At 66.8% G+C, this 23190-nt stretch overlaps 2 protein-coding genes across 9 annotated transcripts in view; both read left to right on the forward strand.

The window, feature by feature from the left end:
- The first annotated feature begins 381 nt into the window (after window positions 1-381).
- OPN4 (opsin 4) lies at window positions 382-15738 on the forward strand. Its single transcript, XM_038535446.1, has 14 exons — window positions 382-538; window positions 2884-3264; window positions 4386-4575; window positions 4813-4915; window positions 5323-5583; window positions 7292-7437; window positions 8475-8608; window positions 8831-9034; window positions 9564-9735; window positions 10056-10220; window positions 10910-11017; window positions 11725-11905; window positions 13287-13430; window positions 15476-15738. The coding sequence occupies exons 1-14, from the start codon at window positions 382-384 to the stop codon at window positions 15536-15538; spliced, it is 2409 nt and encodes an 802-aa protein (XP_038391374.1). The 3' UTR covers window positions 15539-15738.
- Window positions 15739-17472: 1734 nt separating this feature from the next.
- The window catches only part of LDB3 (LIM domain binding 3), a 56802-nt gene continuing 51084 nt past the window's right edge, over window positions 17473-23190 (forward strand). For 6 of the 8 annotated variants that reach the window (XR_005358085.1, XM_038534521.1, XM_038534525.1 and 3 more), the window contains exons 1-2: window positions 18167-18320; window positions 18403-18518. Coding sequence is in view for 7 of the 8 variants with exons in the window: in XM_038534521.1 (XP_038390449.1) it covers window positions 18426-18518 (93 nt within the window). In the remaining variant the exon portion in view is untranslated. Of the gene's footprint in view, window positions 17699-18166; window positions 18321-18402; window positions 18519-23190 lie in introns of those variants that run through there. The other 2 variants (XM_038534522.1, XM_038534523.1) reach the window with 2 other exon arrangements.

Raw genomic sequence — 23190 nt, forward strand, 5'->3', positions numbered from 1 at the left:
TTAAAAGATGTGCCATTATCCATTAGATCACACAGATAAAAACTAGGAAACAATCCCAGGAATCCCCTCGCTCTGTCCCGTCGTCCGCAGGGATTTGTGGGGCCGGGGAGCCCTCACTCTTCAAACCCGTCAGCTGGTTGCTCACCCTGCCGCTGGTGCACAGGGTCCCGAGTGGGGTCGTGTGCGCGGGTGTGGCCAGAGCAGCTGCGTGATGCAAGGCTTCCCGGCCCTCAGGGAGAAGCTGTGAAGCTTTTGCTCTCAGAAGCAGGATTCTGAGAAGCTTTTAGATGATGAGGGAAAGGCCGAGTCCCTGGTGGAGACCACAGCCTCTCAGAGTGAGAAGAGCAGAGGGGCCTGGCTGCAGGGTCTGTGCTATGGGGCATGTGTGGGGGCCTCCGTCCCGTGTGCGCTGGCCGGCTGGCAGCCGAGGGGGACCCCGGGCTCTGCAAGTGGGCCCTGCACTTGTGCCCACCTCCCCCTCTCCACAGCACCTCTGCTCTCCGGCCGGCCGTCTCCAAGAGGCCCAGCAGCTTCCCGGGTCTGCCCCAAAGGCTGCGTCTGGCTTGCCAGCAAGGCAGGCTCCAGGCGCACTCCCTTGCTCCGGGCCTGTCTCGGGGGCGGCGGCCGCACTCTGGGTGCCCTTGTCTCTGGGTGGCCAAGGCCTCCTGCAAACTCTGTTCTCACGGGCTGTCGGTCAGCTCTGTGGCTGCGGGGAATCGAGGTTTATCTGAGAAAAGGGGGAGGCAGGACTTACAGCCAGGCGCCGGGGCTCAGGGACTGGGGTGGCTGGTGGGGCTTTGAGGCCGGGCCCTTCTGGCCAGACTCTGGCTGCCTCGAGGGGCCCAGGCCAAGCTACATAATCAGCCCTGAAGGATCCAGGGCCTTGTCCGAGGCAGGTGTCTCCCGGTTCCTGAGACCTCCAGGCAGCCTTTGTGGGGTCCTCAGGGGAGGCCATGCAGTCGCCCTCGATCGTGGCTTCTACACCCTGGTCTCTGAATACCTGCCTCAACCTCTACTCCACAGTTCTTTTTTTTTTTTTTTTTAAGATTTTATTTATTTATTCATGAGAGACACAGAGAGAGAGAGAGAGACAGAGACCCAGGCAAAGGGAGAAGCAGGCTCCACACGGGGAGCCCGAAGCGGGACTCGATCCTGAGACCCGGGGTCACGCTCTGGGCTGAAGGCAGCTGCTCAACTGCTGAGCCACGCTGGTGCCCCTATGCCACAGTTCTTAACCTTTGTACCAGGGACCCGTCTGGAGTCTTGCACAGCCTATGGGGCCCTTTTCAGGAATGTTGTGTAAAATGCATACGATAAATAAAAGAGGAAACCAATCCTGGCGAAATGTCATCACTAAAATGTTGAATAAATATGTGGTGGCGTAACCTGCTTCTTCTTTAACGGATCAACGAGGCCTGCTGGCAGGTGTAAGCAGGCCCGTCATTTTGAAGCAGTGGTGAGCAAAGCCAGCACTGTGCCCGTGTGCAACAGTCCCACTGGCCTATGAAAGTAGCAGTGATTTCCATGGGTGACAAAGTCACGGGCAACACTACCGGGGGTTCTGTGCACGCTGCTAATGGAGGAGAGCGCTCGGTCCCAGCTCGGGTCACTGCAGACAACACCACTTTTTCCTCAGCCAAGTTCGTGGATGCCCGGCCTCACCTGCAGACTAGGAGGGGTTAAGCTAGGGGCCCTGCCTCTGGCGCCGCTCCTGAGCCCCCCGCCCTTGGGCGCCAGGCACTCGGACCCCTGGCGCCCAGCCCTTCTCCTAGGTTGCAGGGCGCAGGCGGGTCGCTGGAGCCTGACTTCGGGCCCTGCCCAGGTCGGAGAAGCTGGGGGGGGGGGATGTTTGCTCCGGGGGGGGGGGGCCGCCGCGGTGAGGAGGGACTGCGGGTGGGCGCGGGCTCACCGTGAGTCCAGGTGGGCGTGTACGAGGCACAAGCAGAGACGTGAGCCTTCGTGTCAGGCGGCGTTTGGCAAAATCCCGATGCCTGGGCCGCACCCCGGGTCCAGCGAGCCAGAGTCCCTGCGGGGGGCTCCGCGCCCATGTTCCGGGCTCCCTGGTGACTCCGGGGATCGGGCGGCGGCGGGTAGGGGGCGGGACGTTTGTCCAGCAGGTCGGGCTCCTCAGGACAGGGCCTCAAGCGGCCCGAGAGGGGAGGGGACCAGGTGGGGGCTGCAGGGGGCCTGGGGGCTCTGAAGCTTTCTGCTCACTTTGAGAGCCCGGAGCAGAGGGTGCCAGATGCCCCTGCCCTGGGCTTTGCCGCGGGAAACTGCCGGCAGCTCCCGAGTCGGGGAGCCTCAAAGAGCAGAGAACGAGCACCTCCCACCCCAGCCCCAGCCCCCCAAAGAGCAGCCCCCAGGTTCCTGCGGGTGGCCAGGCCTCTGGGCACACGCGGCCGGGTTCTGGGGCAAGGGGCTCACGCTCGCTCGCCTCTCCACTCGGGGAACAGGGCTGCGCCCCCCACGCCTGCCCTGTACCCCACCACCCCTGCCCCTGCCCAGACTGCTTGTCCTCTCGGTCCCCGGCGGCACGGAGAAGGACTGCGGGCCGCGGTGCTCCCGCCTGCTGGGCTCTGGGGCGCTGACTCAAGTGAAGCCCCGCCGCCGATGAAGTGCAGCCATGTCCATCCTGCAGATGGGGAGGGGCCCTCGGAGGGTGACGCAGAGTCCCCTGAGGCTGGGGACAGCTCCTAAGTCCCGCAGCTCCTGGGCTGCACGGTCCTGCAGCACTTGTCCCGGGCCAGCATCACAGCCAGGGTGAAGCCGGGTGAAGCCCTGTAACCTCGGGCCGCCTCTGGGTGAGGCCGCGGGGCTTGTGACCAAGCGTCCACGCCGTCGCCCTGAGGAGGACACCAAGCCTCCGTGGTCTTGATCCTCCAGGTCCTGACAGCAGCCGGGGCCAAGCTGGGGGCCGCCAGGGCTGCCGACCGCGGGGCTGGCTTGGGAGGGCACCGAGCGTGTTGGGCCTCTGGAGCCCCCGCCAGGCTCACAGGGCCGCAGTCACACACGAAGACAAGCCGTCTGAGGTCCACGGGCCCCACTCAGCTCCGCCAGGGCCGCACGCGGACGCTCGGGAACCCCAGGCCTTACGGGGCCCCTGGTTCCTGAGGCAACCCCCAGAGCTGCTCTGCGCCCAGCACGCCTCCGTGTCCCTGGAGATTCGTGGCCTCCCCACGCCTGTCCCCTCGAGCGGCCAGGAGCTGAGCGTCACAGAGCGCGGGGACGCTGGGCCCCTTCCCCCAGCCTCGCGCCACCCTGCAGGCCAGAGCATCGTGGGGGGGAAGGCTGCTCCTCTGCGGCTCCAGCATGTTACCAAAACGTCAAAACAAAACAATATATGTATACAGTCCCAAGATGGCCCAGGACCGCGTGTGTGCACCGGCAGGTGCTCGGCAAGCCCCGGGAACGCCAAGGGCTCTGGCAGTGAGGCCCGGGGTTGGAACCCGGTGGCAAGCTCCTGCACCTGCTGGCTCCCGGGGGCGCCCAAGGCGCATGCCTCCCCAGGGCGTGTGGTCAGCTTTCAGGATAAAAGTTTGTTCCCAGGCCACCGGGTGGCTCAGTGGTTTGACTTGGGCCCCAGGCTGTGGGATGGAGCCCCGGGTCAGGCTTGGAGCTCAGGAGGGTCCGCTTGGGACCCTCCCTCTCCTGCTCCCTCTGCCCCTCGCCCGGCTCCCGCACCCATGTGCTTTGTCTCTAAATAAATAAAATTAAAAAAAAAAAAAAGGGTTCTTTTGGCCTTGCTCGTACTTCCTTGACCTTCTGTGTCCCTGCTCCTCTCTTGCACCTGTGAACCAGCCCTGACTGCCCTTGACAGAAGCTTCCAGCTATGGGCAGGAAGAGGCTAGTTTCTGGGGTCGGCGGAGGGGGGCTGAGGGTTGTTCCCCTCCCGGTGACACAGCGAAGGTGCCAGGGCAGCCGCCGTAACTGATGCGGGCCCGGCGCTAGCACACAGTGGTCGTTTGACAAACGCGCGGTCCTGGGACGGCGTGAGGTTGGGACACCCCGACGGGACTTACTGAGAACATGCGTGGCCCGGGCACGACAGGCACCGGAAAGCCCTGAAGGCGCCGGGTCAGGACGCCAGGCTGGGAGGTGGCAAGCCCAGGAGCCCCTGTGGTGCTCCTGAGGGACAGGAAAGGGGCTCACCCTGCCCCATGGCGATACCCCGGGCGGCCCCACTTTGGGCTGCCATGGGGTACACAGGGGGCAACTCGGGGGGGCCCACGAGGGGAGTAAGGCTGGGAGGAGCCCTCTGGGGACATGAGCATGTGTAGCATGGGCTTCCGAAGGCTCCCCAGCGGGAGAGGTGCTTCCTGGGCCTGTGGTGCCCTGGGGCCCCTCCCATCGGCCCACCCAACAAACCCTACGGCTTGGGGCCACAGCTTCCCGCAAGGATGTCCCCCGGGCCCCCGGCAGCTCGGTGTTGCTCCCAGCTGTGACCAGTAGGCGAGGCTCCGCAGCCGGGAGCCGAGGGCTGGGGAGGCCACACTGGGTGTCCCAGGGGAGCCTCTGCGAGCTAGGACCTGCCAAGGAAGGCCTCCGGAGGAAGCGTCCAAGCCCCGAGCTGACACCGTGGGGCAGGCAGCTTCTCCCTGCAGGAGGGGGCGCTCCCACCCCGGCCCAGCGCTGGGGCTCAAGGACCACTGTTTGTGAAGATGGTGGGGGGGGGGCATCCTGGAGCAAGAGATGGTGCCACCTGTGCTCCACGGCTCCACGAACCTCCGCACTGGGTCTCAGGACGTGCCCCAGCTAGAACGTTCTGGCAGTGGAGTGGCCCCCTGAGGATGGCCCAGCTGCCATCCCCTCCAGCTCCTGCTCCCTCCTGCAAGGGAGGATGGAGCTGCCAGCCGGGGCCCCTCCACTGCTGATGTTCACGCATCTCAGGTCGGACTTCCCACCAGCTCTGCATTCGGTGGGTTTTTTTAAGAAAAAATCTTTATGCTTCAATAGAAGTTTCTTGTCAAAAGGCAACAAGCAAACAAGGGCCTCATGAGCTGATCTCAGCCCGCTGCCGTGATATCCCACGGTCCTCACTCTGCGTCTGCCGTGGGTGCCAGGCGGAGGGCGAGTGGCCCTGGCTGGCGGGAGGCTGAGGGCAGGACATGCAGCTCAGATGAGCTCGGGCCCAGGCAGGACCGTATCCCCTGACACACGCACGTACTTTCACACGTGCACGCCGCTGTCCTCAGGCCTCGCGCAGGGACACCCGGGAGCCCACGGCGCTGAGCCACGGGGCACGTGCACGCCCGGCGCCCTCCTTAAAGGCCGGGCCGACCCCGCGGCTGCTGTGACTCATCCGTCGTGCTTCACTGGGCACAGCGGCGTCAGCGGGGAGAGCTCCGGGCCGGCCGCACACAGCAGAGGGCAGGCGGCAGGCGGGTGGGCACAGCTGATGCCCTGAGCTCCCGGGCCCTTGGCTTCTCCTGGGCTCCAGAAGGGACCACCCCCAGGATGAACCCCCCTTCGGGGCCCGGTGCCCAGGAGCCCGGCTGCGTGGCCACCGCAGCGTCGCCCGGCAGGTGGCACGGCTCCCCGCGCAGCACCGTCGGCCTGGACCAGGCACTGCCCACGGGTCCCACGGTAAGCCCGGGCCAGGTGGGCGTGCCCAGAGCCTCCCCAGCCCAGCCTCCCCGCTGGGGACACACGGGGGTTCTGACGGGGTGGGGGGGCAGGAAAGGCCCGAGCCCCTGCGGGGTCCTTGGGCGTGTGACAGGACCTGTGGAGCCTGTTCTACACAAAGAGGACAAGAGAGGGGGTGCAAGCAATGTCCTTCCCCACGGAAAGCATCCAAGGAACAGAAAGGCCAGCCCTAAAGGACCGGAGGAACAGCCCAGACCTGCACCCGGTCTTTTCTGAGGGTGGTTGAAACCCCACGGGGCCTTCCAGAGAGGAGGGGCCTCTGGGTCCCCTGTTGGGTACCTTGTGCCGCCTCCGTGGTCTGGCCGGGGCCCCAGGGTCACAGCCCGCCAACCCCCTGTTAACTGGGGACGCCGAGGGGGCCCCGAGGCCCCGGGACGTCAGCCTGCATCCTGGGGGGGGAAGGCTCTGTAGCTGCGGGGGGCAAGGCAGGGACCCAATTGCCCTCCTTCCCAGGAAAGGAGTCAGCCTGAGGGTTCCTTAAAGCTGCTTGTGTTGGCCTCACAGGGTCATGACCTCCCTGCAGGACCCTGGGGGACCCAGGCTTTCTTTCTTCTTTTTTACGTCTATTTATTTATTTAAGATATATTTATATATAGGGGGGGTAGGGGAAGAGGGAGAGAGAACCCTAAGAAGCCCTGCCGAGCGTAAAGCCCGACGCAAGGCTTGACCTCATGACCCCGAGATCATGACCTGAGCCAACACCAAGCACTGGATGCTTAACCCACTGAGCCACCCAAGGGGCCAAGTTTATGTTCTTATTTACGTACTCTCTGCACCCAATGTGGGGCTCAGACCGTCACCCTGCCCGAAATCAAGAGCCACGCCTCTGCCAGCAAAGGGTCCCCTAAGCTTCCTTTTCTTTTTAAAAGATTTATTTATTTATTTATTTATTTATTTATTTATTTATTTATTTATTTATTTATGAGACACACAGAGCGAGAGAGGCAGAGACCCAGGCAGAGGGAGCAGCAGGCTCCCTGCAGGGAGCCTGACGCAGGACTCGATCCCGGGACCCCGGGGTTTCGCCCTGGGCCGAAAGTAGCACTAAACCGCTGAGCCCCCCGGGCGCCCCTAAGCGTCCTATTATAAGGGGAATTCTTGTCCTGTGCCTCCTGCCAGGTGTCCAGGTTGGCACTACCCAGTCATGGGGGTCCAAGCCCTTCCTTGAGGCTGGGGGTCAGCTCCGGAGGAGGGCGCCCCCCCACCCCGGGGTCCACAGGGCCGGGAGCACCGCTGCTAACCACTTGGAGGGCCTGGGGCAGGGCCGTATGGGGGGAGGGGGGAAGCGCCTGGGCATGGCTCCCCCCAGCCCCAGGGAGTCGTAGTCTCACCCCGGCCGTGGCTTCACTTATCCGACACGTGTCCGTGTGTCTGTGCAGCCTCCGTAGCTGACCCTGGAAGCCCTGGGGTCTGCACCAGGGGTGGTGGACCGAGTGGCCGGCTGCCCTCAGCATCCCCTCTGAGCCGTGCTGCAGGTGTGCTCGGGCTTCACCGGGGAGGGCCCTGCATTTCCACCCGGACTCAGCCACCTCCGGGCATGGCGGGCAAGCGGCTGTGCCACGCTGAGCCTCGGTCTCCCCAACGGTTCCTCGTCAGTTGTCTGGAGATGGCGGGATGAGGTGACGAGCTGGGGTCTGTGTCTCTGCAGGCAGCCGGGGCCCGGGCTGCGGCCTGGGCCCCCTTCCCAACGGTGGATGTCCCAGACCACGCCCACTACATCCTGGGCACCGTGATCCTGCTGGTGGGGCTCACGGGGATGCTGGGCAACCTGATGGTCATCTATACCTTCTGCAGGTGCCTGGTGGGTGGGGCGGGCGTGGGCATCAAGGGCAGCCAGCCGTGCGGGGCCAGCTCCCCCAGGACACCACTGAGCCACAGAGGGGACGGCACGGCCAAGCCCTCGGAGCTCTCAGGACAGGCCTCTGTCTTCTAGCTTAGGGAAGGGGCGAGGAGTGGTCCAGGGCGACATGAGTGGCAATGCCAGCTGGGCTCCAGGCACACCCTCTGGGTAGGACGAGGGTCCCTAGGGCCCACACGCTTCTGTTCCCTGCGCCCTGCTCTCAGCTCACCTCCACGCCACCTGCCCCCATGGGCATCCTCCCTCGGTGTCGGCAGGCAGCCCTTGCGTCCCCAAGCCCCCTGGCCACCACCCCAGCTCCCTTCCCCAGCCGCCCCCCTTCTCGGGCTGAATGGCTGACAGGCAGGTGACAAAGGGACCCCCTGACCCCGCTACCTACTAGCTGAACTGACTTTGGGCAAGTCACTTATCCTCTGCGGGTCCATTTTCCTGTCTGCAAGATGCGGCGGGATCCGCTTCACGGAGTCGATGTAGGATTGTGCAAGTCCACGTCTGCGGGGCCCATCAAACGACTACTTGAGTCCTGGCCGTGCTGCTTGTAGGATTTGTTGTCTGGACAAGCGGGGGCCCCAGTGCTCCCCCCTGGGAAAGAGGGAGGGATAGAAGCAAAGGCGGGTGACAGAGGGTGGGGGGGGGGAGGCATTTGTGCAAGCGCCGGCCTCTGCGCCCTGGGCTGTCCCTGAGAATGAACAGTGCAGAGATTCTAGAAGAGCGGAGACCAGGAGGGGCGCCTGGGCAGGAAGGAGGTGTGAGGAGCTCGGGGAATGCTGAGCACGCAAGAGGGGGAGCCCCCGGCGAGAATTAGCCTGGAGGGTTCCGAGAACGAGGGGTGTGTCCGAGAAGGGGATGTGGGTCCTGCAGAGGGGGCCGGAGGGCCGGAGCAGGGACACACGTGTGTGTGTGTGTGCGCGCGTGTAACCCAGGGAAGCTCCCCGGCACACGCACCTCCTGATTCTGCTCCTCGCCCTCACAGGACCAGAGGCCTCAGGACACCCTCCAACATGTTCATCATCAACCTCGCTGTCAGCGACTTCTTCATGTCCTTCACCCAGGCGCCCGTCTTCTTTGCCAGCAGCCTCCATAAGCGGTGGCTCTTTGGGGAGGCAGGTAGACGGCCAAGGACCCCCCGGCTGGAGGGAGGGGGAGGGTTGTGGCAGGGGACACCCCGCCGCGAGAGGCCTCAGGACACCAGGTGGCCCACCAGAGGGGAGGCGCGGCTTCCGGGCCACAGGCGGAGAGCTGCTGGAGAACGTGTGCCATCCCCGGCCCTCCCTCCCGGGGCAGCTCCCAGCTCCTGCCACCCTCTGAGGTCAGGGAGCATGCCCACAGGCTGCGAGTTCTACGCCTTCTGCGGGGCTCTGTTCGGCATTACCTCTATGATCACCCTGACGGCCATCGCTCTGGACCGCTACCTGGTCATCACGCACCCCCTGGCCGCCGTCGGGGTGGTGTCCAAGAGGCGGGCGGCGCTCGTGCTGCTGGGCGTCTGGCTCTATGCCCTGGCCTGGAGTCTGCCGCCCTTCTTCGGCTGGAGTGAGTGCGCAGGGCCCCGGGAGAGGACGATACGCTTGGAGGGGCTGTCAGGGGGCCGGTGGGTGGACGGGCTGGCCCGCACGCCCGAGGGAGCACCTGAGCCTCAAGGCAGGTGGACACTGAGGGGATATGACTGCAGTAGGGGAAACTGAGTTCGCACCATCAGCGATCGGAGGACAACCGGGCTCCCGTCCCCGGTTTTGGTGGGAAGGCACAGGTGCATCTAATAGGAGCTGCAGCGTCAGCCGGGCAGGCGTTGGGGTGCGAGGCTCCCACAGCGGGGAGAGGTAGCAGTTAGGCTCCCACCTTTCAGTGGCAGGATCAAAAACCTGGGCAAACGCTGGGGGCTCTGGTGAGGGCTCTGCTCCAAGCTGGGGGAAATGGGCTGCGGCGGGTGGCAAGCTCTCCTCCAGGTGCCCGGGCTCCCACGGAGCCCCCGAGGGCGGGCGCTGGGACGAGCGTCCACGGCTCCCAGGCGGATGCGGCCCGAAGCCTGCAGCCCCCGGCTGAGCACCTGCTGCTACCCCAGGTGCCTACGTCCCCGAGGGGCTGCTGACCTCCTGTTCCTGGGACTACATGAGCTTCACGCCGTCGGTCCGCGCCTACACCATGCTGCTCTTCTGCTTCGTGTTCTTCCTGCCGCTGCTGGTCATCGTCTACTGCTACGTGTTCATCTTCAGGGCCATCCGGGAGACAGGCCAGTAAGGGCGGCCGCTGGGCGCGGGGAAGGGGGGGCTACGCTGCCTAAGGTTCCCAGGACACCCCCCCCCCACATTCCGGGCTCCGAGGCCATGGCAAGAGGAGCACATGCGCTTGGGGGGGGGGAGCCTGGAGAAGTGGGGGGGCTTCTGGGGCGGGGCCTTTAGGCTTGATGGGGAGGCCCGTGGGGGGACCCAGGGAGGCTGCTGCGGGGCGTGATGGGGAGCCTTGGGGTGCCTGCGCTCCCCGGGCCACCGCCCCGCAAGCCCCGACGGAGGGCAGCTCACGGCCACAGGGCGGGTCAGACTCAGGCTCCCCCCAGGGCTCTCCAGACCTTCAGGGCCTGTGAGGGCGGGGCCAGGTCCCCCCGACAGCGGCAGCGGCTACAGAGAGAGTGGAAGATGGCCAAGATGGAGCTGCTGGTCATCCTGCTCTTCGTGCTCTCCTGGGCCCCCTACTCTGCCGTGGCCCTGACGGCTTTCGCTGGGTGAGCGTGCGCAGGGGCTGGGGCGGGCGGGGGTGCGGGGGGACGGCAGGGCCCAAGCTGGAGCCCAGCCAGCCTCCCTGCCTCGTGGGCCTCGCGCCTCTTCCGTCTCCCTGAGGGCCCCGCTGAATTGGGCCTGGGGCCCCGAGGACTCCCGCACCTGCCACATCCATGGGAGCACGCGACGTCCCCGAGCCCTGTTCCCTCCTCCCCTGGGCTGCGGGCCTCCTGCCGCGGGTCCTGCGTAGCCGCAAGGTGCAGACTGCAATGGCTGCAGCGGCGTGGACAACGGCCAGTTTCGGCTGTGACGCGGGCCGAGTTACCCACCTGGGGGGGTTGGGTGCGACACCTGCCTGTGCAGGAAGGGCCTGGGCCTGGGATCCTGGGGAGTCAGTCTGAGAGAGTGGGAGGGCAGGGGTCTCAGCACTGGGGCCCCGGGGGTGGACAGGGATCAAGGCCCTGGGAGACCCCGCAGCCTGGCCCACCGTCCTCTGGCGACCCTGCCTTAACGCCCCCCAGATCCCCACTCACCCCATGTCAGAGCAGTCCCTCTCGTGGGCCGGGGACTTTGGGCCAGGCCAGGCCACACCCCGCAGGGCCTGGCCCAGAGGAAGAAGGCCCCTGAGAGGGCAGGGGGCTGCAGAGGGTCGGGGAGGGCCAGCCGGCAGGGGACCACAGCGCCTCCATCCTAGGTATTCGCACGTCCTGACGCCCTACATGAACTCCGTGCCAGCCGTCATCGCCAAGGCCTCCGCCATCCACAACCCCATCATTTACGCCATCACGCACCCCAAGTACAGGTGTGCCCCGGGGTGGAGGGCCTGAAGGAGTGCATGGGGCCGAGGCCATCCTCCTGGTCTCCCGTTGAGCACGAAGCCATGATTCGGGGCGGGGTCTGGAGCGGGCGTGCCCCCCTCTGCTGCTCCCGTTTCCCGGGGGGCGGTTGGGGTGACATGAGGGCCCAGTCCTGCCTGGATGGATGATCCAGGCCAGCCAGGATGGCCGCTCGGCAGTGGTACCCCACAGAGCGAAGGCCCGAGGCAGCAGTACCCTGGAGCCCCCTGGCCTGGCCTGGGGTGGGGGGCTCCGCTGGCTGACGGGAGCCCAGCCCTGCCCGCTCTCCTCAGAGGCCTGTCGGTGCTCCCGTTTGCCTGGAGGTGTCAGCAACGCGCTGCCCGGCTGAGGCCGGCTGCAGCCCCGGAGGCTGCTGGGACTGTCCCTGGTCCTCACTGCGGGAGACGGCTCGGCCCAGCCACCTGGGCGCCGACACCAAGCCCCTGCCCAACCCGCCACCCAAAGGCGCTCCCTCCGTGCCCGTGGCCCCAGGGTCTGTGTGTCCCTCCCCAGCTCTGAGCCTGCCAGTCTGTCTGTCCTCATGACCCCATGTCTGGGCCACCGCATTTCCCCATCCCGTCCACCCCATTAGCCCCATATCAGTCTGTCCATCCGCCATCGTGTCCTGGTGTCCGCCTGTCCGTCCCCCTAACCAGATGTCCTACCCCTGCAGAATGGCCATTGCCCAGCACCTGCCCTGCCTGGGGGTGCTGCTGGGTGTGTCAGGCCAGCGCACGGGTCCCTACGCCAGCTACCGCTCCACCCACCGCTCCACCCTGAGCAGCCAGGCCTCGGACCTCAGCTGGATCTCCGGACGCAGGCGCCAGGCGTCCCTGGGCTCCGAGAGCGAGGTGGTAAGGTTGCGATGGCCTCCGGAGCCTGGCACCACACCTCCTCCCCTCAGCCGCCAGCCTCAGGCCCGGGGCGGGGCTGCCTCTGGGACTCTAAACTCAGGACCCTGGGATGCCGGCAGCAAGAGCCGGGCACGGCCGCCCCTCGCGCCCCCCGGCCTCCGCCCTGCCGGCAGGGGGTGGGCCCGAGGTCGCCCAGTAGCAGGGCCAGGACCCACCCACCCACCATGCGTGTCCCCACCCAGGCCCCTGCCTTCCGTGCCGGCAGGACCCCGGGGGCCCAGAGCTGCAGCTTGACAGGACAGGTGCCTCTGGCCTCGAGGGGCCTCCCAGAGACAGGCAGGAGCTGGCTCGGGGCCCCCGTTCTCAGCATCAATGCCCTCCCCAGGGGACCACGGGGACCCCAGAGCGTGCAGCGGAAGGCGTCCCGGCCCTTGAGTCAGGGGACCGGCTTCAAGCCTCCGCCTACCGCCTCCTCACCGCGCGAGCTTGCGCAGGTCACTCACCCGTGCTGGGCCTCCGGGTCCTTCTCTGAAAGGGACAACAGTCGTCTGTCCGTGCATGACGGACCAGGGTGCACGTGAGCGGATGCTGACCGCACAGTGCTCGTGAGCCCTGGGAGCTGCCAGCCTGCCCGGCCCGGGGCCCCAGGGGAGCCCTCCGTGCTCCCGACCCAGCCGCAGTGGGGCTCCTCCGTCTCCGTAACCGGAGGGCCAGGGTGGCCCCCAGAGCCTCCTGCGACCTCCCCCCACTGCTTCCTTCCCGGGCCTGGCTCAAGGGGCCGAGGGGGCAGCTGTCGGGGCCCCTTCCCCTGTGCACGCAGCAGATGGCAGCAAGGGGTGCACGTTGTCTGTCAGCGGAGGCCTAGACCCTCACAGACATGGAGCCATCCCACACGCCTCCGCAGGCACATGGGGCATGAGCCTGAGCACACACGTGCACACATGCACACCCACACATGTGCGCATGCGCTCACAGACACACATGCACATGTGCACACATGCACACAGACCTGCATATGGGCACACACTCAGGGACACATATGTGCACACATGCACAGACACCCACCCACACATGTGCACCTGTGCTCACACACGTGCACAGACACACACGCACACATGCACACACGCGTACACAGACACATGTGTGTTCAGGGACAAGTGCACACGTGCACACAGACATGCACATGCACTCACAGACACACACATGCTCACAGACACATGCACACGCGTGCACATGGGCGCACCGTACACGAGGATGTGCTGACTACAAGCCTCTGCCGTCATGGGCCTCACTCGCTTCAGGGAGGTCCTGTGTGCAGGGTGGGCGGGCTCGGACCAGGAGGGGGCAGGAGAGCCTCACAGGGACTCTCCACCCTCCCCAGGGCTGGATGGACACCGAGGCAGCAGCTGTGTGGGGGGCTGCCCAGCCAGCGGGCGGGCGCTTCCTCTGCACTCAGGGCCTGGAGGACGCGGAGGCCAAGGCCCCTCTCAGGCCCCGGGGACAGGCGGTGGAGACGCCTGGGAAGGTGATTGGGCCTGGCCCCTGCCCATCCGTAAAGGGGTGGGGACGGGGGCTGGTCACCCAGGGGAGGCCCGGGAAAGGGAGCGGTTCTCCTGGGCAGGCCAGTGCTCTCTGGGTGTCCCTCCCTCCCCACCCAGATTTCCCTTGCCTGCTTGGGGTACGGGGCGGGGGGCGGGCGGGAGGCACAGGGTGTCTCTGTGAGTCCAAGAGGCCCCCAGCAGGTCCGGGTGTGCTCTGTGATGGCCCCTGAGTGTCGGTGTGATTGTGTGACCCTGACTCTGCACACATGGAGCCTGTGGTGGTGGCTGTCCAGCACGTGTGTAAGGGAGTGTGCCCCTGTGCCCGGCGCGTGTTTCTGTCCCTGTGTCCCAGGAGCCAGGACTGCGTGTGCCCCACCACGTCTGAGGTGCGAGTGACCCAGCGTGGGTGGCATGTACCTCTCTGTGTGTGGCTGGAGGCCGCACATACCTGGGGCGGGTGCCGCCAGCCGGGTGTGTGCTTGCTCTGAGTGCCCTGAGATTAGGATGTCACCCAGAATACTTGTGGCTATTAAAAGAAGGCCAGCTGTCAGCCCAAGTGCCTATGGAACGGAATGTCGATGGCGATTAGAGAAGGCCATATTCTGGAACGCTGCAAATGCCGTGTGCATAGGCCCAAGGCCACCCCCAGCGCACAGCTCCCCACCCGCCCCTCCGCGGGCACCTGCCCAGCACCCCGGCTCCCGGGCTCTCCCCAGGGGCCCCACACAAGTCCTGCCGCACGTGTCCCCAGGCTGGTCCCTGGGGGTCCCGGGGAGGGGGACGCCTGGCCGCTCCCTTGAAGCTCCAGCCCCAGGGAGGACCGAGTCCCCAGCCTGAACCCAGCACTGGGCAGAGGACAGAGACGCGTGCCCCCTGGGCTGGGGCAGGGCGGGCGGCGGTGATGAAAGGCACCGGGCCTGGCCTGCAGGGAGTCCTGGCGGGGTCGGGACACGGGGCAAGAGGGACAGCACGACAGCAGTCACCTAACACATGCGATAAGCACTGCCATCGAGGTATCAGCACACAGGGTGCTGAAAGAAGAGGCCAGTCCCCGAGGGCTCCCCCGGCGAAGGTGGGGGTGAAGCAAGGATTCCAGGCCACGTGGGGGGGTCATGGTGCGCGGTCCAGGCTGTGCGAACGCGGCGGGGCCTGGGAGGCCTGCTGTGTCCTGGGACACAGGGTTGCTGTGTGCCCGGGAGCAGCCAGAGGGACTCTGGGAGCGGGCGCTGGGGACACAGGTGAGGGAGAGAAGGTGGGAGGTGCCGGGAACCGGGGGAGGGGGCGGGTGGATCAGGTGTGGAGCTGAGGGGCATCCAGCCACGAGCCTGGGCACAGGGGACCCTGGGAGGACTCCACGGAGGCCCTGGGACGGCTGGGGCAGCCTTGAGGTAACCGGGGCCTCCCTGCGGGGGCCGGGAGCAAGTGGGGAGAAGCCTGCAGGAGCTGGGGCGTGTGGGATGCCCTGAAGGCAGCAGGGAAAGGGGAGGCGGCGGGGGCGGGGGGGAGGCGAGCCGGGGTCCCCCCACCAACTGCAGGAGCCTGAGAGCCTGGGAGACGTCCTATCCTGTGGGTGACCCGGGCCATCTGGCCATGTGGTGTGTCGGAGATGGCAGGACAGCCTGGCCCCTCCAAGCAGCCCCCCTCTACCACTCGGTGACCCTGTCCGGGGAGGGTCACGGGGACACGGCTGCAGGGGAGGGGAGTACTCATTGGACTGAACACGTGTGCCGTCTGCCAACCAAGGGGCGGCTCCCCAGCCTGGACCCCAGCAGGGAGGGCGCCCATTGGCTCCCCCCGTCCCCAGACCCAGGGTGACCCCATGTGCCCGCAGGCATTGCAAGTGGCCCATCCCCCAGGCCATGCTGGATCCACGGCCCGCACCATACAACCCCTGCCTGCGGGTGCTCTGCACCCACCTCGCATCTCCCCAGCCTGTTTCCCTGGCTCAGCCCCAAGCGTGGGAGCCCCGGCCCTCCTGTGCCCCGAGCTGTCCACCGGTCCTCAGACGCCGTGTGCTGTGATTGTCCAGGTGGTGACGACGGCGACGGCGGCGTGGGACCCGCCTTTGCACCCGGGCTGGGCGTTTCAGTGACAGGGACAAGCCTGCAGCCGAGCTGCCCCTCTGCTCGCCCCTGTGGCCCACGCTCCCCTACACAAGCGCCTCTGCACCCACACCATGCACAAGCGTGCACACATCCCGCCTGCGCTTTGCCTCCAATCCGTGGTCCAAGTCGCCCCAGGGGCACGGCTCCAGCGGCGGAGGGAAATAAAGAGCAGACAAATTCTCCCCAACGAGCATGGTCTCCATCTGTGGTGCCCGGACGGGGAGAGACCCAGGCCCGGCCTCTGCCTCCCTGGGCCGCCTCTTTCTCTGTCCCCCCGCCCCGCAGATCTCACTCCTGAGGCCTCCATCTCAACCTGCGAGGGGCAGAGGGAGGAGGGACACAGCAGACTCCCATGTCCCCACTCCCCACCAGCCGTCCCCACTGCCCAGGAGCCGTCTCCACTCCCCAGGAGCTGTCCCCACTGCCCAGGAGCCGTCCCCACTGCCCAGGAGCCATCCCCACTGCCCCGGGAGCCATCCCCACTGCCCAGGAGCCGTCCCCACTGCCCAGGAGCCGTCCCCACTGCCCAGGAGCCATCCCCACTGCCCCAGGAGCCATCCCCACTGCCCAGGAGCTGTCCCCACTGCCCAGGAGCTGTCCCCACTGCCCCAGGAGCCGTCCCCACTCTCCAGGAGCCATCCCCACTCCCCAGGAGCCATCCCCACTGCCCAGGAGCCATCCCCACTGCCCAGGAGCTGTCCCCACTCCTCACCAGCCGTCCCCACTGCCCACCAGCTGTCCCCACTGCCCACCAGCCGTCCCCACTGCCCCAGGAGCCGTCCCCACTCTCCCAGGAGCCATCCCCACTGCCCAGGAGCCATCCCCACTGCCCCAGGAGCCGTCCCATTGCCCCAGGAGCCGTCCCCACTGCCCCAGGAGCTGTCCCCCCTGCCCACCAGCCGTCCTCACTGCCCCAGGAGCCGCTGTTAGCAGGAAGCAGTTTGTGCCCACAGTGGGGACCAGCTGCTCTCTGGCTGGGCTGGCTTCTGGCCTCTCAGGGGAGGCAGATGGAGGGAGGCTGGCCTTCTCCTTTAAGAGCATCCTTCCCGCTCCATCCCCAGAGGCTCCTAACCCAGAACAAAGACTCAGAAAGAGCCTACAGGGCCCCCCTCCGTTCCCCACCCCCTGCTTCCCCTCCCCCTGTGGGGGCAGCTCGGGTTCCATCCTTTCCCCACCCTAGTCTGACTGGTTGCTGGGTCCTCTCCAGCTTGGCAGGACCAGCCCCTCCCAGGAAAGGGGGTAAAACTGCAGGTGGGTGTGGATGGGATGTGGCTGGGGCTGGAGCAGGGGATGGCCTGGGGCGGGGGGGGGGGGGGGGGGGGGGGGCTGTGGGGTGCTGGCCCCAGCTGGGCTTTCTGGGCCAGATGTGACTGGGGTAGGAGGTCGGGCTACGGGACACACAGCAGGCGAGGTGGCTCCGTGGGCAAGGGGTACACGTTGCTCTTTGCTCCTTGCACTCAGTATCTTTGTGGACTTCAGTGGATTACAGGTGCCCCTGTGGCGTGGGGCCCCTGCCAGGCCTGCAGTCCATGCACTGGGTCCTCAGGGCCGCGGAGCAGCCAGTCCGGTCACCTTCCCCTTCAGTGAGCCTCAGTTTCCCCAGCCTAGAGCCAGAAAGGCTTGAACTATCTCCAGGCCTCACAGGGCCTGAGGTCTCTTCTGAGGAAGGGCTTCTGGAGGGATCTTGGCCCAAAGGCCTCCCTGGCTAGAGACCTGGGGGCCCGGGACCCACCCTGCCCAGAACACACTGTCTCTGGGTTACGGGCTGACATGCCGCACGCACTTCCCCGTCCCAGCAGCTGAGCAAATGGCATCTCCTCCCCTCCTCCCTGCCCCCTGCCATTCCAGTGCAAAGGGCACGGGGACCTGGCATGCGACCTTGGCAGCTGGAGCTTTCCATGCTGCTGTCAAGTTTTCCAGAGCACAAATGAGACAGGAGAGCCACGAATAACCTCCGGGCCCCTGGGGGGTCTGGAGGGTGTGAGCCTGCCGGGCACCGACCGGCTTCCTGACCCTGAGCCAGGCCCCTGTGCCCTTCACTCGGTGCCTGCTGTGGGCGTCGGGAGCCGCCGATGGCCGCGGGGCTCTCACTACCCGGCACGAGAGCAGAAGGAACAAGCAGCACTCAGGTGCTCCAGGTGGCCTGGGTGCGCTCCCTGTGTGACCTTGGAAACGTCACGTCACCTCCCTGAGCCCGGGTGGCTGCAGGGAGGTGGGGCGGCTCCTTGGGCTCCCGGGGCCAAGCCCAGAGCTCCCGTTACCGTCGCCGTCACTCTTACAGCTGGACGACCCTGGGCCGGGCGCCGGCCTCCCGGGCAGACTCTGTCCAGAGCAGCTGGAGGTGCAGCCTGGTCCCGGGCCGTCCTGGGAAAACGCCGCACCCTTGGGGGGCTCTGCAGGCAGCAAGGATGGACAGATGCCCTCGTCGGAGCCCCCGCCGGGGAGCCCGCCGCATCCCTGGGTGGAGGGGCGGGACTGAGCGCAGCGGGGAGCACACACATCTGGGTTGTCCAGGGCAGGGGCAGCGTTATCGCCAGTGCGGCCGGCCCCATCCTGCCACCGGGGGGTGCTGGGTGCTGGACTCCCCTCCCCGGGGGCAATATTAGCCGGTGAGTCACGGTGGGAGGCGGCGGGCGGCGGAGTATAGGGTTACAGCCCATTTATGGGCGCAGCGGAGGGCAGATATCAGTGTCCAGGGCATTCGTTCCCAGCTATTCTTAGGAGCGTCTAGGGAGCTCCACGCAGCCGCCAGACCGAGGGACGGAGCAGGCAAGGCTGGGTCGGGGTGGGGCGCGCTGCGGGCGGGAGCTGGGCGCCGCGGGCCCTCACTCCCCTCCTGTCTCACCCGCAGAGGCCGCCGCGGTCAGCACGAGCATGTCGTACAGCGTGACCCTGACCGGGCCCGGGCCCTGGGGCTTCCGTCTCCAGGGGGGCAAGGACTTCAACATGCCGCTCACTATCTCCCGGGTAAGTGTGCCGCCCGCGCAGCCTGGCACCCACAGGGACGGGGCACAGCCAGAGGAGGCGGTGGGCTCCCTCCATCCCTCCACCACCCTCCCGGAGGCTCCGGCAAAGCCGCGCATGCCCATCCGCAGTCTGGGGCTCCAACGGGATACGCCGGCCACGGGCCCTGGTCTCAGCCGTGGCTGCGGTCCACCTGAGCCCGCCAGCCCATCGTGGGTGCGGAAGATGGGCAGGTGGTGGGTGTTTTGAGCCAAGAAGGCAATGCCACGCTTGCTGCGTGGGCAGCAGGTGGCCAGGTGTAGTGCCCGCCTAAGGCCTCCCCAGGAAGTGTGGGCCCAGGGTGCCCCCAAGCCTGGAGCGTCTCAGGGGACCTGGGCAGCTGCTTTGTGGCCAGAGCACTCCTAGCACGGAGAGCGCAGGTGGACGCGGGTAGACTGATGACTTTGGCTGCCTGCTGTCAGGGCCCGGGCCTGCGCTGGCCGGTAACTGTGCCCCAGCCCCCACGCCGCCGTGGGACCTGGGTGACTGTGTCACCTCAGCCCCCCGCCGCCCTCCGGGGCCTGCTGGGGACCTCCGGCAGCTTCCTCCCTCCCCTGGCCGAGCCCCCACCCATTCAGCAGCCCTGACTGCCTGTCTGACGTCTCGTTCCACTCGCCCACCCGGGGGGAACAGCCCATGCATGAGTTCTGCGTCGTCTGTGGTCAGGGACCAGCCTGCCGGGGCGTCACAGCTCAGTCCGTCTTTGGCCCGGCCGGAGACATTCAGGTCCAGAGAGGCGAGAAGCCCAATGTGCTTGGGACCAAGCTTTCCGGGTCTCAAGAGCTGCAGGGTCCCCAGGACCTACACCAGCGTCCAGAGCGCGGCGGGCACTCTGGTCACCCTCGTCGAGCGGCCCCCAGCAAGTCTGGCAGAGCTGGGGTGAAGACCCCGGGGCTCAGGGTGGGATGTGAGGTGTGGGTGGGTGGAGACCAGCCCTGCCTGATGGGGTCCCTGCTGCTGTGGGGTCCAGGGCGCGGGCTGAGGCTCCAGGCTGTCACTGGGGGGGACGGATGGGCCAGGACAGCAGAGACTTTGCCGTGGGCCTCGGGGTGGGGGCGGGCAAGTGGGCAGCCGCGGGAGGTCTGGAGGGCTCAGCAGAGGGGGTAGTGTAGGAGCAGTGGCCCTCGGGGGGACCCCAAGAAGGAGGAGCCCCCTCTGGGCTGCTGTAACAGCTAGAGAGGCCATGCTCCCCGGGGTGGGGGAGTGGCACTGGCCTGGCTCCAGCCCAGAGAGGGGCCATGCTCATCACCCACCGGAGGTCGAGCTGCAGGCCCTCCACCCTGGGGACCACAGCGTGCAGCCCCAAGGACACCCAGGGCCTGACACCCCCGCCTGCTGATGTGCTGCGTGGGCATCTGAGCCCTGTGCACGCGGCCGGCCCCCAGGGCCCCACATGGTGCCCCAGCAGCCCGGGGGCTGTCCTCTTCCCTGTCATGGGTCCACAGCCCCCCAGGCCTGGGCCTGAGCCACGTGTCCCCCAGCCCCACAGTCCTCAAGGCCTCACGCTGGTGCCCCTGCCCCAGTGGGTGGCAACCAGCCTCCGGGCTCAGTGGCACCAGGATAGCCCATGACCTCACCCGGGATCTATGCGCCACCTGGCCTCGGCCGCCCGGGCTTGTATTGCAGCAGGGAGGCCTTAAGCTAGACAGCAGGAAGACTGTCCCCACCGCAGGGAAAGCCACGCTGGGACGGCACGGAGCCCACGCCTGAGGGCTTTTATAAGCAGGAGCCGCGGCTCCGGGGGGCGGCGGGCGGTAGTGCAGGGCCCGGCTGCTTCCTTCAGGGGCGCCCCCGTCGTCAGGGCCACGGGCCAGCTGCGCTGGGCGCTCCGGTTCCCTGGGAGCCCCGATCCCCGATGCCCCGGCCGCTGGGCCCCTGTCCCGCTGGGCTGCGGCGTGTCCTGCCGGGTGGGGGGCTTCTGCAGTGGCTGCCAGGGGCGGCGGAGGCTCTGCGGCAGGGCGCGGGTGGCATCTGCCTTGGGGGGTGGGCGAGGCGGGGCCGCGGGGGCGGGCTGGGCGCGTCCTGGGAGAGGCGGGCGCCTGCTCACCCAGACTCAGGCGCTCGGTGACCTCAGTCACCCCTCGTCCCTGGCCCGCCCTCCGCCCTTGGGCTAGGGATCAGCGGGAGAGCCCTGGGCGGCCTGCCCACCCCCAGGCTGAGGACCCGCAGAGAAGGGGCGCAGGAGGCAGAATGGGAGGGCGGAGGGGAAATGCCTTTATTTATCCCGGACAGGTGCGGCTGGGCCTGCAACATGAGCTCCGCTCACCGCCCCCCAGCCCCAGCCAGCTCTCCAGGGGTGGGGGGGCCCCAAGGAGCGGCTGCAGAGGCCAGCCTCCCCTTGCCAGGAGAAGAGGCGCGCCCTGGTCCTCTGCTCCCAGCGTCGCCTGAGAAAAGAGGGTTTTCCTGCCCAACCTTGTCACGGCCTCTGTGACGTGGGGACGTGCACGTGGCAGTGCTTCCAGCACCACCAGGGCAGCCGCGGGCACCTGTCGTTCCTCCTGGTTCTCCCTGTGGCGGGCAGCGGCGAGGCTGGGGAGCTGTGGGCTGAGCCCGGGGAGCCCCCCGGGGCGGGGGGGCGGCTGCCTGCTCCAAGGCCCTGGCCCTACGGCCTCATCCTTCGGGCCTTGCAGGCTCCCCGGGGCACCAGCCCAGAGGCCTCTGCTCCTTCGCGCCTCTCTGTTCCAGTCTGTGTCAGATCTCCTAGCTGCAGGGGGTGTGGGGATTCAGAGGACGGAGGGTCCCCGGTGGAGGGGGGGCGCAGGCTGGGACTATTCCGGGTTAACTGTGCCGGCCATTCCTGGAATTTTGAGGCCATAGCGCGGTTTCTCGGGCAGCGCCTCATGGTGCTGACAGGCTGAGCTGTTTATAGCCGCGCTGAAGGTCAGGCAAGCCTCCGGAGGCTGCTGGGAGGCTGGCAGGGCCCTTTCCTGGCCGCAAGTGGGGAGGCTAACCCAACAGGGGCCGCGGCCGGGGACGCGTCGTGGAGGTCCCTGCCAGGCCCCAGCCCGGCCTGCCTCCTTCGGGGGTGCGGAGCCGCTGCGCACCCAGTGAGGGCTCCGAAGGCGGTGGTGGAGGCGGCCGGGCCCTGAGGAGCGCACCCTCCCGGCCGTGGCCAGGACACAGGACACAGGACACAGGACGGGCCCATCCGGGGAGGCCCCGGGGCTCCTGAGCTAAAGCCGCGGGGGGATGGCAGCGCTGAGCAAGGCCAGCTTGCACACAGCGTCGGCGCCTCCTTGGAGCCAGGAAGCAGCCCACGAGGCACGAAGGGGTTCCCCACCCCCCGCCAGGGCTGACTGGGGCCCACTGGGAGTGACGGGCCCATGGGAGCCTTCTACTGACACCAGGACACGGCACTGCGGGATCCGGGGAGACAGGCTCGTAGGCCAGGGAACGGTGTGGCCAGCAGAAGAGGGGACCCGTGTCCCCAGGTTGGGGCACAGGGAGGTCACTGGAATGTGTGAAGCGGTGGGGCTGGGCGCTAGAGGGGTGGGAGGCAGCGGGGAGCGGGGCCTGCTGCTCATCCTCCGAGAAGCCAGCAGGGGGAAGAAACGAGACCACAAGAGCCAGTGGGAGGAGCTAAGGCAGGGAGGACCTTTTTCTTTTTTTTTAAGACTTAGTGTTTTGTTTTGTTTTTTAAAGATTTTATTTATTTATTCCTGAGAGAGAGAGAGAGAGAGAGAGGCAGAGACACAGGCAGAGGGAGAAGCAGGCTCCATGCAGGGAGCCCGACGCAGGACTCGATTCCAGGACCCCGGGGTCACGCCCTGAGCCAAAAGCAGACGCTCAACCGCTGAGCCCCCCGGGCGTCCCAAAGACTTAGTTTTTCAAGAGCAGTTTTAGGTTCCCAGCTAGATTGAGTGGAAGGTAACAGAGTTCCCAGATGCCCCCCGCCCCACACATGCACAGCCTCCCTCCCCTCGTTATCAAGAGTGACATGTTTATTATAAATCCTAAACCTACACTGGCACACAAGTATCACCCAGGGTCCACAGTTTACACGTGGGTCCACTCCTCGTGTGGTTCCCTCCACGGGCTGGGGCCAACGACACAGACCCACAACACGGCATCACAGAAGATGTTCTCTCTGCCACAGAAATCCTCTGTGCAACGAGGGGCTTCTGGAGCCTAGACACGATCCTGGCTTCTTTATCAGAGACAGAAGGTTCCGGTGAAAGCATGAGGGATGGAGCAAGGCCCCCGGGGAGGCCAGATGGGAAGGGAGCAGAGCACGGGGATGGTAACTTAATCACACGAAGCCGAATGCACTTAGGGCTCTGTGGCAAGTGTGCTGGGGTGGTCGGCGTGGGCGGGTGCGGAGGAGAAGCTGGAAACTGCGCAGCCCACGGCACCTTCTACCTCCCCCTGCCACCTGGGCCCGGCCCCACCGACGCCGCACACCCAGAGGGGCAACGAGGCCGGGGCCTGTGGTTCTGAGCACGGAGCATAACGGCTGGGAATGGCCGAGGGCCCCGCCACCCACTCTGCTGCGGGGACCTGGGGAAACAGAGGCCCCTGGCGGCTGGGCCTGGCCAGCGCCCTGCTTCCCTGGGACCCTGGGCAGCACTCTCCCCTCCGGCTGATGCTCGGCCCCTCTGGGGATGGCAGGCTGGCTTGGGCCCAGCCAGTAGGAGGG

This window comes from Canis lupus, chromosome 4 (genome assembly GCF_011100685.1).
Source record: "Canis lupus familiaris isolate Mischka breed German Shepherd chromosome 4, alternate assembly UU_Cfam_GSD_1.0, whole genome shotgun sequence".
Taxonomy (NCBI): domain Eukaryota; kingdom Metazoa; phylum Chordata; class Mammalia; order Carnivora; family Canidae; genus Canis; species Canis lupus.

What these genes read in the sequence shown, in the direction of transcription:
- OPN4 (XM_038535446.1), top strand. Translation starts at nt 382, where the DNA reads ATGTGTGGGGGCCTCCGTCCCGTGTGCGCTGGCCGGCTGGCAGCCGAG. An exon ending in CCAAGCCCCGAGCTGACACC is followed by an intron (nt 4,576 to 4,812) that starts GTGGGGCAGGCA and finishes CATCCCCTCCAG; the next exon opens with CTCCTGCTCCCTCCTGCAAG. An exon ending in GCCGCCCTTCTTCGGCTGGA is followed by an intron (nt 9,035 to 9,563) that starts GTGAGTGCGCAG and finishes CTGCTACCCCAG; the next exon opens with GTGCCTACGTCCCCGAGGGG.